General features: G+C 37.2%; 1 protein-coding gene across 7 annotated transcripts in view; it reads left to right on the forward strand.

Moving 5' to 3' along the window:
* Tfpi (tissue factor pathway inhibitor) overlaps positions 1-15,766 on the forward strand; it is a 43,992-nt gene that overhangs the window by 24,356 nt on the left and 3,870 nt on the right. For 5 of the 7 annotated variants that reach the window (XM_029474504.2, XM_029474502.2, XM_029474505.2 and 2 more), the window contains 2 exons: positions 8,096-8,272; positions 8,864-8,992. In XM_029474504.2, the coding sequence (XP_029330364.1) occupies positions 8,096-8,272; positions 8,864-8,992 (306 nt within the window). Of the gene's footprint in view, positions 1-8,095; positions 8,273-8,863; positions 8,993-9,688; positions 13,808-15,766 lie in introns of those variants that run through there. The other 2 variants (XM_029474506.2, XM_029474508.2) reach the window with 2 other exon arrangements.

Below are 15,766 nucleotides of genomic sequence, written 5' to 3' on the forward strand. Positions count from 1 at the left end.
ATCTAAGATAGTTCTTATACACCCCTGGTGGGGGTTGTCTTTACAACCACATGACATCAGAGATAATGTTTTCTTAACTGAAAACTTAGACACTACAGACACTGTTCACTGGGAAGACTCCATGCACCATGAGCTTTGCATCTAGAGCATTGGTTCTCAGTCCGTGGGTCGTGACCCCTTCAGAGGGGTCCAATGACCCTTTCACAAGAGCTGCATATCAGATATCATTCATACCAGATACTTATATGACAATTCATAACAGTAGCAAACTTACAGTTATGAAGTAGCAGTGAAATAATTTTATGGTATGGGAACTGTATTAAAGGGTAAGAGCATTAGGAAGATGAAGACCGCTGCCCAAGAGCCACAAGGCTTTTTTAATAACATGCAGATAATGGTTAAGCCCTTGATTGTCTCATTCTTCACTTACTAAGCCATTGTTAATCTCAGCACTGTGTGACTTTAGTAAATGTCATGAAAGATGTATGCTCTTGAGCTGTTAACAGTTCTGTATGCTGAAGTGAGTATGGATAAGTTAATAATTGCCACCATCATTATTTACTGTGCACACATTCTTTTGAATGAAGATTTTTTTTTTACTAGATCTAACTCTTTCAAAGGATTTATTATAATAATAGTATGATTGTGTTAAGACAACCAAGCTCCGTTTTGTTTTCTTTCTGTTTTCACTTTTGTGTTTATAAAAGAGTCTTGCACTATTGGCCTCTTTGGCATAGTCCAGGGATATGCCAATCACCAGATTCAACTTGCTTTGAAAAAGGCCTAGAAATAGATTTAATCCAGTTACCATTTATTATATTTGAACCGTATAGAAAAATATCCAGGGGATCCATCCCATAATCAGCCTCCAAATGTTGACACCATTGCATACACTAGCAAGATTTTGCTGAAAGGAACCTGATATAGCTGTCTCTTATGAGACTATGCCGGGGCCTAGCAAACACAGAAGTGGATGCTCACAGTCAGCTATTGGATGGATTACAGGGCCCCCAATGGAGGAGCTAGAGAAAGTACCCAAGGAGCTAAAGGGGTCTGCAACCCTTTAGGTGGAACAACATGATGAACTAACCAGTAAACCGCCCCCCCACCTCCACCCCGCTCGTGTTTCTAGCTGCATATGTATCAAAAGATGGCCTAGCCGGCCATCATTGGGAAGAGAGGCCCATCGGTCTTGCAAACTTTATATGCCTCAGTACAGGGGAACGCCAGGGCCAAGAAGTGGGAGTGGGTGGGTAGGGGAGTGGGGGGATGGTATGAGGGACTTTTGGGATAGCATTGGAAATGTATATGAAGAAAATACCTAATTAAAAATAAATAAATAAATAAATAAATAAATAAATAAATAAAAATATCAAAAAGACCAAGCTGGTTAATTCAAAATCCCCGAACTCCAGAAAAGATTAAGTTATTTAAAGGAAGCGAAGATGCAGAATCTAGGGTACACTTAAATTGTTCACGTTTTAACCCACCCCTCTGGAATCAGTTGAATATATCTTTCACTAATTGGAAATCTTCAGACCTAACTTACCAGAATTCAACTTAAAAATGCATAAAATATCCAGGTGGTGGTGGCATACGCCTTTAATCTCAGCACTCGGGAGACAGAGGTGGGTCTCTGAGTTCGAGTTCGAGGCCAGGCTGTTTCTTTCTTTCTTTTTCTTTTTCTTTTTTTTTTTATTAAATAAAATCTCAATCGATTTTACCAATGATGGATTGGGAGCCAGATGCTGGGGTGAGAGCCTGCTAGATCAGAGAGGTAGAGAAAGCACCCCGTTGAGCTTCCTTCTTAGTCGATGTCCCAAAACGAAAGTCCTTTTCTCACACGAAAAAGATCTCCCTCAAACTGAATGTCCTTCCTCTGTTCTACCTACTTCCAGTGCGACTCTATCCATCCTCCCGACTCCCACTTACTCTCTATGGTTTTTCTTAATTATCCTATCTTCACTTCTTGTCAGCTGGTTGCTTGCTCCGCCTCTAAATGCATGGCTGACTTTATTTAATTCTGTTTACAATATTCAACCATGGAGGCGGGAAGAAGGGAGTGCGCACCCAGGCTATCCCCACTCCTGGCTGCTCCAGCAAGATGGTGGCATGGGTGCCTGCACTGGTTCAGGGCTCCTAACGGGGATTTCAGGCTGGTCGGATAGAGGTGGGCCAAACTTGGCCAATTTACTCTTTTTCTTGGGACCTTTTTTGTTGATGATCTCATTTGTTTCTTCAGACATTTCACTTGTCTAGTGGTCTCCAGCTTCCTTAGTTGGATGCTTTTATTCTCCCGGAAAGATAAAATCAAAACCCTACCCCAATTCTAACTCTGGGGGTTTCTTTTTTTGGCCAGTTATATCCTTCCCAGGGCAAAGTGTTTTTGGCAACAGAAAAAGTATTATCTTTCAACTGAAGTTAAAAAAACATTCTTTTGAAAATTTGAAACTAAATATACCATAGTATGTGTGGAGAAATATAGCTATATTCTCCTTTTGCTTTATATATAAATTCAAGGTTTAAGTAAATTTATTTTTATATCACAAAGGACATTCACTTTAAATCTCAGCCTGCCTTTGGAAAGCAGCTTTTAAATTTAAATCACTGTAATTCTTATGTGCCTGCCTTTGCCTCTCAAGTTTTGGGATTAAAGGTGTGTGCCTCCCAAACTCTGGGATTAAAGTGGTGAACCACCACCTGGCTATGGATCCCTTGTGATAGGTATTCTCATAGGGTTGTTTTGGTTTAATTGGTTCTCCAATTCCACTTTATTTTTAGTGTTAGAGGTAAACTTTCAAGTTTTTCAGATATATAATCTACCATTCATGCTGATTGAGTTTGAATTTGTTCCCTGGCAAATTTTTAATAACGCGAAGCCAATGTGTCCACTATTTCATTATTTTCAGATGTTTTATCTGTCTTGCCTGTATGGGCTGTGTAAAGTTTAATGTCTTTGCTAAGTTTTACTAGCTTTTGCCATTTCCATTTCCATTCATGCCTCCCAGGACCTTTGTCATTTATCTGCCAGTTAGTGGTTTTCCATTTTGATGACCATATAGTTGTACCATTGCACACACCATGATATGGAGGAGATAGAAATTTCCCTTTTGCTTTCCTAGTTGTTTGTCTCAGCCAATGGTGCTGCACTGACTGTGCGGTTCCTTCCTCATTACTGGCCGTTCCATTCCCCAGTCTATAGGCTGCCACTTTCCATTAGCTTTGGGTCCATCAGTGGTTGATGTACCGTCAGTAAACTGTGTGTTAGTCAAATGTTGTGACCATTCTGTCAGTACCCACAGTTCAGTAGGTGCCTCTTTGGGGGAGGGGTGAGCCATGTAGACAACTGAGCTATTTCCTCAGTGTGGGACGGCACAGACCCCTTTGCTACCATATCCTGGTCATGAAGGAATTCATATACCAGTCCCAGTGTAAGGCCTTTCCTTCCATGGCTAAGCCTGTGAAGGACTCTGCCTTTGAAAAGATCCAATCTATAGGCCGTCCAATCATTGTAAGGGGTTGGACCATAGGGTCGTTGGCAATGACTGAGTATAAGGTTCTCCATGCCTCGTTCTCAATGAGAGGATATTTATCCTCTGTATATGGAAAGTATTCGCATTAGAAGTCACCAGGCAAATGTGGTGGAGAGTCACGAAGAGGCTCCAGTTGCCAATTCAGCAATAAGTATGATATCCATGATTAGGTTCAGTTTTTGTCAGGGTTGCATGCATGGAGATGAGCTGACTGGCAGCCACAAAAGTTGCTCTTTGTTCCTGTCCCCATTGGAAATTGGATGCCTTTCTAGTAATCCTGTAGAGGGTTTTGATAATAATCTATAAATATGATTTCTTTAGTGTGCAAACATACTAATTAGGAACTGCATCTGACTTTTCCCCTTGGGTGATGGGATTAAAGGCTTGTGCCACCACCACCTCGTTCACTGTAACTATAGTTTAGGAAATAACTGATTTATAGAGATCCGCTGGGAAAATACATTTTATCTTAGCTCCAAATCACTCCAACCTTTCCTTAGAGATTCAGAAAAGAAGTTGGAATGGTAGTAACCCTTTGAATTTACTTAAAACATTTTAAATCTCTTAACTGTGTTTTATTGAAAGCGCAAACAGCAAAAATATCCTTTTTATTTAAGAAGAAAACTCAAAAGCTAGCGTCCAAGATGGTGTGGGCCATGTGGAAATCTACAGTCTAACAGTCCAGCATGAAATTAAGACACATGGTTTAAGAAGACCCATTTTTCATTTTCTGCCAGTAAGGCAACGTGCCTTTGGTAAATTATTATACTTTTCTGATGTCAAAGGCTATTGTTCCATCCACACAGGTTTGCCAGTTAACTGTTTCAAAGGTAAAGCACTTGGTATCTTCGAGAGACCAACATCTGTTGGTCCTGCTTATGCATAGCCTGAAGGGTCTGCGACTGTTCTTGATAGTAACTTTTAGTATTTTTCTCAGAAGCACTCTTTATTTTATGGTTTGTTTCTGAGATTGGAGGAGTGTTAATCTGTGTTTTCCATTCTTGGAACAGATTACGTCCCCATATACTTATGCCTGTATTAGCCACATATGGCTTCAGTTTTTCTTCTGGCCCTATATACTGGGCCCATATTGCACTTTGTTTCACCCGAGATAAATGTCCAATCCCTAGAAGCTGAAGATTTACCTCCTGAAGAGGCCAATTTGGATGGCAAGATTTTGGTGAAATTATTGTTACATCTGCTTCTGTGCCTACTAAATCTTCAATATCAATGCCATTCATAGCTTTGGTTTCTCATCATTTATAGCAGTTTGCAGGAATACTTGTGCTCTGGTCTCTCTTGAATTTTTTGCTTTATCTACTGAAGCTTCTCTTTCTTTATTATATTCAGAACAGCGTTGTTTTAAAAATAGGCATTAAGTCTTTTCATGGCTCTGTCACTTTTGATATTGGGGTCTGCAGGAGGACCCCGAGGGCATTTCCTGATAGCAAAGAGTTATGTTGCCTGTCTCTTGTTGATCTGCATTCCTTAATCCAATACTGGCCTTTGCCACACCTTCTACATATTCCTGAACCTGGGCCATCTTTTTGGGTTAATTTTTAGAAAAAACATTGTTTCTAAGAAGACCTTGCCTACAATCCCTTTTCAAAAGACCTTGCTTACCATAATTAAAACATCTGACATTTTGATTTTTAAAAATCTTTGAGAAATTACTTCTCCTATCAGAGTACCATCATAAATGTAAGATCCAATATCAGCAACATTTCTAGTCCATCTATCGATTCGTGCCGATCTTGTCTTTAAAGACCTAATCACTCTTTTGCATTCTGAATTAGCAGTTTCAAAAGCCAAAGATTCAATTAATGTTTGTCTGACTTCTGAATCCGATACTATTCCATTTACAGTCGAAGTCAGTCTTTGCAAAAGGCTTCAGTTCTCTTGGGTCTTGTATAATTTTAGTAAATGACTCTGACCTTCCTCTTGAACCAATATCCCACAAGGTATGCCCCTCTCTTCTGCAGTCTCAAAAAATGTCTTTCAAACTAAATGTCCCTATTCTCTTTCCATTCTTCTGACTCCCTTTTACTCTCCGTGGTTTTTCTTAGTAATCCTGTCTTCACTTCCTGCCACTGGTGGCTTGCTCCACCTCTTGACCTATGGTTGACTCTATTTAATCCTGTTTACAATATTCAAGCAAAAAGCTCTTGGATTCACGGTGTGTGCTAAGGTTGAGCCACACCACAACTAAAAACAGTTTTTTTTTTCAATAAATAACATAATCTCAGGGCTCACAGTATGATCAAATATCCTGTAACACCAGTCTGGTCAACAGAGCGAGTTCCAGGACATCAAGAGATTTACAGAGAAATCCTGTCGTGTTATGGCTTCTTAGCATTGAAATAGGACAAATCCATTCCCAGGTTTAATGATAGTGACATTATCACAAGATATCAAAAGGAAATCAAAAGAGAATGAAGAGTCAGGACAATACCTCAGGAAAAAAAAGATTAGTCTTAAGCAATTTCCTGATGTGTAGGCATGCACAGAAATTAACATTATAACATCTGTGGCATCAACTTTTATTGATTTTTCTGGTGTTTCAAGACAGAGTTTCTCTGTAACAGCCTTGGCTGTCTTGTACTCTCTTTGTGGACCAGGCTGGCCTTGAACTCACAAGAGATCTGCCTGTTTCCGCCTCCCCAGTGCTGGATTAAAGGCGTGTGCCACCACACCATTGCATCAACATTCTTTGTCAATTATAACTGAGTACCATTTATCACTAGTGTGTACACCAATCCAAAAAGAATGAAATTGTAACAAACATGGAGAATTAGCTTATGTATAATCCTGTTTTATTTTTTATTTTAATAATATTTTAAATAGTAGAACTAAGAAATATAGAGCACCTGTGCATTCTCAGCTTTCTTGTAAAATAAATTCTCACAATTTGATGGTGTCTCAGGTAAAATTAACTTCCATACAGAATTTATTAATCATGATCATTAGCATAAATTATTGTAATTTTGCTTTTAATATGCAATATACTTCATTAACTTTTTATTCATACATTTTTGTATATTTTAAGGGTTATTTAATTTTTCATGAAAAGCTATATACTAAAACTAATTCACATGACAAAGGAGTGTTTTCGTTTTTTTCCCTAAATATATAAAAGTTTACAAAACTTTTTTTCTCAAATATCCCATAACATATGTGAAATTTCCCAAATGTTACATATCATAAGGACACTCATGTTAAAGGACAAGAATATGATAGGAAATGATTATACAATAGTAGTTATCAAAGAAATATAAATTCCAACTCAAACTCCTGTACTAATGGTTGTTACCAAGAGAGAAGAGCACTGATAAATTATAAATTATCATTATAAATTAATAATTAATAATTATAATTATAAATTTACATAGCAGTCAGGGAAAGCAATATGATGCTCTTCATCAGAGTTTTAAATTAAAAATAGAAGCTCCATTTATAGTAGCAATCAATGCCATTATTCGGTACATACAAAAGGAGGGGAAATCTGGGCTCTGTATCTGAAGGGCTTGGAATACATGCTTTTTTTTTTTTTGTTAATAGAACGCTGTGAGCATTGACTTCCTGATATAGAAAATAAGGGGCTTTAAGACATGATAGGGTATTATAGTTCATTTTACTACCACAGAAATACATTTACAGGAGAAAATGGAGGAATTGCAACTTTGTTTAAAACATTCAAGTGTGGTAAGACTGTTGATTGAAATACATTGGAACATTAACCCAGTTCTCTAAACAGTACCTATGCAGACAGAGATTATTATGTAGGTCATAATGTTAAAAATTTTGTGACAGCTATGTTTAGCCTGTTTTGGAACATGATCAAAGAAAGGGCTTTAGACTTTGCAAAAGCCCTTCTAATCCCTGAACATGTATTTCCTTTCTGCCTCTACATTGTTGGTTCAGTCCAATGCTTGGAAGAAGAAGAAAAGAGAGGGTGGAAAGGGAGGGAGAAGCCTAACAGTGGAGCATGCCATATTGGGCGCCGATATTAATTCCAGCATAAGAATTCAGGAACTTCTAAGAATAGCTAGGGCAGCTTCCGTACCTCTCAGATCCTTTCCAAAGTTTAAAGCTCCTACAGCATTCCTAACGAAGTAACACAATACTCCTTCCCAAGTGATTCCCAACACTTTAGTAGACCGTTTCTTAATAAACAACAGAAATAATTAAAGCAAAATTTACCATAATACTTTGTACTTCTATAGAAGGTCATTGCATTATCAAAAAACCCAGTATGTTTATTTTATTGGCTTATGAGAATGTTGATAAAATTCACTGTACTCTAATATAAGAAACTTAAAGCTAAAATATCAGTTTTTAAAAAATTTACGATATACTTTCATCACCAAAATGGCTAGATAGATAATGATTCAGTTTTTAACAAAGTCATCTTACTTACTTTTAATGAGATATAAAATACCTTCTAGTTTAGTCTTTAAACTTTTAAAACTAATTTTTCTAAGTAAGTTAATTATGAATTTTATTAAAATAACTAAATGATTTACAAAACCAAAATATTTCTTTCTGAAATTTGCAATTTCTAGAAAGGCCAGATTTCTGCTTCTTGGAAGAGGACCCTGGACTCTGCCGAGGTTACATGAAGAGGTATCTTTATAACAACCAGACAAAGCAGTGTGAACGATTCGTGTACGGTGGCTGCCTGGGCAACCGCAACAACTTTGAAACTTTGGATGAGTGCAAGAAGATCTGTGAGAATCCAGGTACCTTCCCTTCTCATCTCATGTAGGTATCTATGTAGGTATCGCTTAAAATGAGGATCCCCTGAGAATGGACTCAGATTCTGTTTAGGGCAAACAGAAATTAGGTTTGAAAGAGATTCACCATTGTGTTTAAACAAACAAACAAACAAACAAACAAACAAACAGAAATAAACAGAGAATTAACACATCTATCCAGTTACGCTGAATCTCACAATGTTCTCAGCTAAAGTACTTAACTTTCCTCATAGCACTGCAGAACATGTTCAGCAAAGTGGTAGGAATGCTGAAATCTCTTATTCTTATAAAATATAAGGGTTAATACTGACTCATAAAAAATAAGAAAAAGGAACCCTTATGTATTAACTGTTGCAGGATTTCAGTCACTAGCTACAAAATCACTAACGGGAAACTTACCTTGCACATACATGTATTTAAAAGTCCTTGTTTCCTGGCTTAGAGCAGCAGGGGAACTCAATTGCAACAACTTTGCTGTTTTTGACACAACAGTTACATTTTTGCTTGCCTGTCAAGATATGAAATTCTGTTGTGTTTTCAGATAGTAATTGCTTATGGCTTCTATCCTCTACCCAGTCCACCCCCCTTCCCCAGTGAATGAGGTACAGATGAGTGACTACGTAACTGATGGAAACACTGTAACGGATCGCAGTACTGTAAATAACATCGTGGTTCCCCAGTCTCCCAAAGTGCCCAGGCGTCGGGGTAAGAATCTTATTATTGTTATTATTATTACTTTATTACTATATTGTGAAATACCAATAGAAGGTATGTGTTAGTATTATCTTTTTAAAAATAATGATTTTATTATTTGAGGGCATGTTAAATTATAGACATTTGATCAATTTAAGTCATTTAATCTTATAAAAGTATCATTTTTCTTAATGTCGTTTAGAATGTGCTTTGCAGTAGTAGGGCTTCTGTGTATGTAGCATGTAGAAAATGTGCACTTATGCATTCTTTGCTTTAATGTAGCCTTATTTCTCAGTTTGAACTTGTCAGTGTTTTCAGTTAGCTTTTTCCTACCCCAGAGTTTTAAAAACTAACTTTTAAATATAAGACTTTCTTCCCATTGAAATTATTCATAATCATGTTATCCATGTTCATTCCATAGAATATTCTATGTGTCACCCCCCCCCCAAACCGATATTCGCTGGCCCACTGTTCCTATCCATGGGTTCACTACTGTGCAGAGACCTCCTTCCTCTGCCTTTACTCTGGCTACCCAACCAGAGTCATTTGATATAGCTGTCACTTGGTGTCTTTGCTTTGCTTAAGTGACTATGCTACAAGGTTTTGAGTATGACAATTTATAGCCTGCCTGTGCTCCAGCATTTATCTCAGTGTCAAGCGTATGGTAGATGACTTATATTTTTTATTTATTAATTTTGTGATCTGCAGTTACAAAAGAAGAAACAAATGGTGGTTGGAAGAATGCTGACTATACTTACCAAGGCTTTCTGAGTCCCGTCTACATTCACGTACTCTATTTTGTCTTTAGGATTGGATAGTATATTCTGTAATTTGTTGCCGTTGGACTTATTTCATAATATTTACATAGCACTTGACGCCTTTATACTTATTATTGATTAAGTTTTAATATTAACATTCATAGTTAACATAATCTTTTACTATGTGTAACTGGTAAACTTACAACTAGAAAAGAAAGACCAGTCACATTGGTTCAGGGTTTTTGCAGGTCATTCTTGGAGAAAAGCTAATTTTCCAAATTCTTATAGCCCACCTTGCTTCTGTACATCATCTCTTAACAGCTGCCTTGGTACTGTATCACCTTTATGATATTTTGAAAAAACTCATCTTTGGTTAGACTTCAACAGCCTACTGCTAACTCAATCTCCAGCACTTGGTCTTTGATTGAGAAAAGGAGCGCCTAAGCACTGAGCGAGGGCCATACTGCTTCATGCCAGCCTCCAGGGCCAGGGAGAATGACTAGATGCAATAAAGAAGACCCTGTGGCCACTTGAAACTCTTTCCTGACTTTATCTAACAGATAACCCAGGGCCAACCTCTACACTCACAGAAAACGGTGAGAAAGAAGTAAACGCATGTAATTATATACCTAATCATTAGCCTTCTGGAAGAGGAGTGATGTTGACAGAGGAACTATTCAATAATCAAATGTCATCACCGATGTGGTCATGTTAGAGATCTGCAGTAGAATGCTTTCACCTATACGTTCTCTTGGAAGATATTGATTACGTGCAGAGGAACTTCGCAATCATTTAAGTTTTCTGGGAAGAAAATATACCCCACCAACTAAGGAATTGCATATCTAGATGCATACCCCAAGAAGTCACGAGTGCAGTGGGCACTCATTTCATCAACAAGCACACACAGGTTGAAACAAATATGGTGGCCTTCAAATGTATTCTCACTGAGAAGCATAGGATCTATCTCAACAATCTACGTATTCCTTCATCGTAAATCTGGTAGCTTCTGCTGACATTCTGGCAAGTTGAGTTTCCATAAATAGACAGCTTTAGCAGAGCTCATACCAGGCCTTCTACTTCCTGTCAAGAAGGCTGGCAAGAAACAAGAATGTGGCACTTCCTCTGCCAAAATCACAGACAGCACCCTACCTACCTAGTAAAGCTCGTCACAGACTATCTTGAGTCTAGTCAAAGACAATCGTCCCAGACGGCAGAGCCCTCCAGAGAAACACTTCTCAGACATCAGCAGATCCTTTTACAAGAGATGAAATGGACAACTTCACTCTGTCAGCCAATTCTTTTAAATGACATATGTACTGAATAAAATAATAGAAATTTAAGTTTGTGACAATTATAAAGCTACAACCAAAACTTATTTGCATATTAAGACAGTACTAATTTATACTATTAGTTTTTTTTTTTTAAAGATTTCTGTTTCTTAAGAGAGCAGGAAAATCCATATTGGAATATAAATTTTGTACTGACAACAAGAAGACAGACTAGGGATAAGAATCAGTTTAGGAAAATCTATGCTACTCCAAGTCATAATTCTCTGAGGGTCGCTTTTCTCTTTAAAGATCAGATGAGCTCTGCAGAACTGAGGTGAGGATTACTCAGTAAGGAGCCCCCAACTCTAACTCTCACAGCACCACAGGGCTGTGTTCCAACCTTCCAACTGTATGAATGCCAGGAGTGTGCTCACGGCTGTGCATCTGATCCCAGAAACAAAGGTCCAGGTTTGTGATTTCTAGAATGAGGCCAGGTTGAACGTGCCAATCAAATGATCTGGCTTTAGATGTTGGGAAGCTATTTGGCTCACCACTATTACCCCCAAGGCTGGTTTCCAGCCTCCTTATTAGGTTTTCTGTTTCATTGAAGTCTCTTCCTCTTGTTCAGACTTGATGAGCATCAGTCCTTGCCATTAACAAGATTATTGATTTTAATATTTTTGGTGGTGATGATGGTAACCCTAACTCACTTTAGGTTTATAGGCATAAAAGCTATTGCGGCTGAAAGATCTTGTTAATGCATATTTGATTATAGTCTTAGTACAACTAATGTTGTAACCTTAGATTGAGGAAGCTTGATTCATTATAGCTAACATGCAGTGCTTGCAAAATTCAAGCATAATTAACTAAATAAAATTTCATCTTTTGTGTCTTTTGATTTTATTTATGATTATTGGAGGCATAAAACACTTATCTATCTGCCTTTAGGACCTGAGGTGTAAATTTAGATGCTCTCTAACTTTAGTGAGATTTATCAAAAATTGATGGTCTGGCTGAAGGGATTGTAATAGAACCCAGAAATGGAAGAATGAAAATAGGAGAATTTTTTTTTTTCCTGATAAGAGAAGGATTCAGGTAAGTAAATGGCTTGAGACCTTACAGGCAGTATGGCAGGACAGAGTCAGAGTAAAATAAGTTGTAATTTCAAATGTGAGTGTCAGTGTCCCAGGTCACAGGGTAAAGGTACTTGCTGCCAAGTCTTTCCTGTGGACGACCACTCTTCCCATGGACAGCTTTCCTCAATTGCCCATAGGTTTTTGTGTATATTAATCTGTTTTTCCCAGATTTGCAGTCTACATCCTCTTTGTTGTGTTCTGTTCTTTAACTAGTCTAGACTTTCTAAAATACTTCCCCAGATAAAGTGGAACTATTCTGTATCCACAGCCTGTTGTTTCTCTGATTGTTAGAATCCCATTCTTTGATTAAAGCTGACTGACATATTAGATAAACATTAAATTTTCATCTTGCTTAAATCTATTTTTTCCATTTCACACATAATGAGTTGCTTCAAATGTATCCAGACCCAAAACTATCTTGAAAAAATTATATTGATAATCTAAAAATATTTATGATTGGTCTGGATACAGAAGAGCAGGAAAGATCTGCTGCCCAGAAGATGAAAGGTCTATGGTTCACATGTCAGCAATCACAAGAGATAGCCTTTCCTAGACAGGGTTCTCAATGGAATGTTTTTTACAGTTATTTATTTTGTTGTATGTTGTATGAGAGTTTTGCATGCATGTATGTCTGCACATCTCTGTATGTATTGCATGAGGCAGCCGGCAGCAGTTCCTGGCCTGGAAGTGCAAATGAATGGCCATGTGGGTTCCCTGTAAGAGCAGCAGGTATCCTTAACTGCTGAGCCATCTCTCCAGCCCCTCTACACAATACATTAAGAAAATGCTAGCACTCGTGTGATGATACTGATTGTAAGTATATTTTCACCAAACATATATTTTCTAATAAGGCACTGAACTGGAAAAAACTATGCTCACGAAAACTTCTTAATTGTCATTGTCTAAAGCCATTTTTGTTAAGAAAAAAATTCTTGAGCGCAGCTAACTTAGTGAGTTCGGGGTATGGTTTAGTCAGCATCTTGACATAAGCAAACAAATAGCTACTTAGGTTCTCTCTTTCCTCATTAATCTGCGCGGGCTTTCCTGTCCAGGAGAGATTTCTTACAGTCTGTCCTATGGCCTTTCAACCTCAAATTCCCTGACTGTACAATCCCCACACTTCACCCTCTGCTAAGTGACCCAGTACACGCAAGGAGGGAGAAATACTCCTCAGAGTAACTGCCCAGCAGCCCTTGCCCCTTTCCCACATCAAATGGAGCACCTGTTCCTGCTAGTTCAGTGATTGCTCTTCTTTGGTCATACATTCAGTGAGAGGATACCTGTTCTCTGTAAAGCAGAGAGGATGGAGGCCTTACTGTCCATTACCAGCCACAGCAAGTTTCAGTCTGCTCTGAGTTTTTCTTTTATCACTTTAAGGAACTGGAATTATTAGTAATTAATAATCTAGTCATTTTTATTTTGTAAAAAGCATTAGAATTTAGGAACATTAAACATACAGAAAAAAGGGAACAGCAGTTAAAATTGATCATAATCATATATACAGGAAAAAATCCCCAGTGAGTTGTCAATATATTTTATTTTACTTAAAAAGTTATCATATAGCAAATGATTAAAAGACTGTAAGTTTCTGCTGAAGGTGTCCAAAAGCATATAATATGTTCAACATAAACATTTACTCAGTAGACCTTTAGCTTAGCAAACTTCTCAACGTACAACCTGATAAAACTTTATTCACAGAAATCATTTATAACATAGTCTCTCAGTACTTTGCTCAATGAATAACATATATCATTTTCATTTTTGTATACGTGGTTCCATATGTATGCATGTATGGTATCTTGACATGTAATACAAATTAATATATTTTTCTAATTTTTTTTCAAAATTTTTTTCATTTTTTTATTAGATATTTTCTTCGTTTACATTTCAAATGCTATCCCTATACTCTTCCCCACCGCCCTGCTTCCCAACCTACCCACTCTCGCTTTCTGGATCTGGCATTCCCCTGTACTGGGGCATATAATCTTTGCAAGACCAAGGGCTTCTCCTCCCATTGATGGCCGACTAGGCCACCCTCTGCTACATTTTTCAGCATTTAATATGATTGTAACCATGATGAAACCTATCACTGATAGTATACAATAATATAATCAGTTTTTCCTTATTAGGCAGTACACAAAATAGTTCATCTTAAAATCAAAGGCATTAGATTCCATGTAAGTGATGTTTAATAGAACTGATGAAATATGCATATATTTTAAAGGATGTATAGCTGTATAAGATATAAATATACATTCACAAGCTATTATGGATAGTAATAATATGTAGAGTAGTATATATAGAGTAGTTTGTACTTGCAAAAGACATTTACCAAATCATCGATAGTAACTTTACTGGAGGAAGGGAATTATGCAGAAGTTTTGTTTCATATTTTTGTTTTGTATTATTTAAATTTTCATAAAAGTTGTAATAAAATTATATTTCTTGTTACTACAACTTATAGGCTAAAAAAAGGAAAAACTTTTTAATCAATTCTCCCACCAAGAAAAAAAAAACTCAGAAGAAAACAAGTTCACAGGCCATGCAGTGGTTCATAAGCACTAATTTGCTTGTTGCAATAAAAATGCACACAGGAAAGTATTGTGGGGATAAGGTATTGCAATAAAGCCTTAGTGCATTGAATATAAAGTTTACTGTATGAGTTACAAAGTAAGTCTACATAGAACAATTTACTTGAAAACTGGACCCTGGGCCACCTTCTGGTATTTTAGCAGTCACCCTAGACAGTAATGTTTTCTAGCAAAAATATGGAAAAGGAGGTGGTTTGGTGTGAAATTTCTCAAAAAAGCCTTCTAGATGGAATCCATTCAACCTTATTTTGATGGCGGGATCAAGATAGAATACATTTGGCTCTTAAAGTCCCTTTGGATCATGAACAGAAACCAGACAGGTTAGTGTCTTTTTATTCTGTCTTAAATTTCTGTCACTAATCATGATGTAGACCAGAAAAATCACAGTATGCAACTACTTCAAAACATATTTTCTTTTATTGTAGATTATCAATATCTGGAATTTAAATAGGTGAGTGTCTACCTATGTCTAGAATAAATTTATTAATTTGAACATAGGCAAACTTATCTTTTTCATGGGGTACAAAAATATTTCCTTTTCTTACCTCTTGAAATTTAACTGGAGTCAAGGACTCCAAACATCCTGCAGAAACTGTCTGCTTTTTCTTTAAACCTATGATGTATGCTAAAGTAATTAAATAGTGGTCAGAACTAAAATAATCTTAAAGACAATGAATCCATTTCAATTTAATCTACAGTTTATGTTCTAGAAAAATAAATGCCTTATTGAAAAACTCCCAAAACAGAAATAATTTTGTGTCTTTTAATACTTAACTTTGCATAGTATAAAAACTTACTTAGTGATAAATTTCGAATTGCAGTCTACTCTGAAAATAGCATTCTCTCCAATGTTAGGAACACGATTATGGATGGCGTCAACGGTATGTTGTATTGAACCTGTGTAGACAGGGAGTGGTGTCAGGACTAACAGTGAGATAAGCAAACAGCAGTCAGGGGTCATTCTGGGGAGATGCAGAGGCGTGGGGTGTGCATGAGCACGCTGACCTCAGCTCTCAGAACCACGCTGGACCCT

Source organism: Mus caroli, unplaced genomic scaffold, assembly GCF_978045245.1.
Source record: "Mus caroli unplaced genomic scaffold, Mus_caroli_1 scaffold_2, whole genome shotgun sequence".
Classification (NCBI taxonomy): Eukaryota; Metazoa; Chordata; class Mammalia; order Rodentia; family Muridae; genus Mus; species Mus caroli.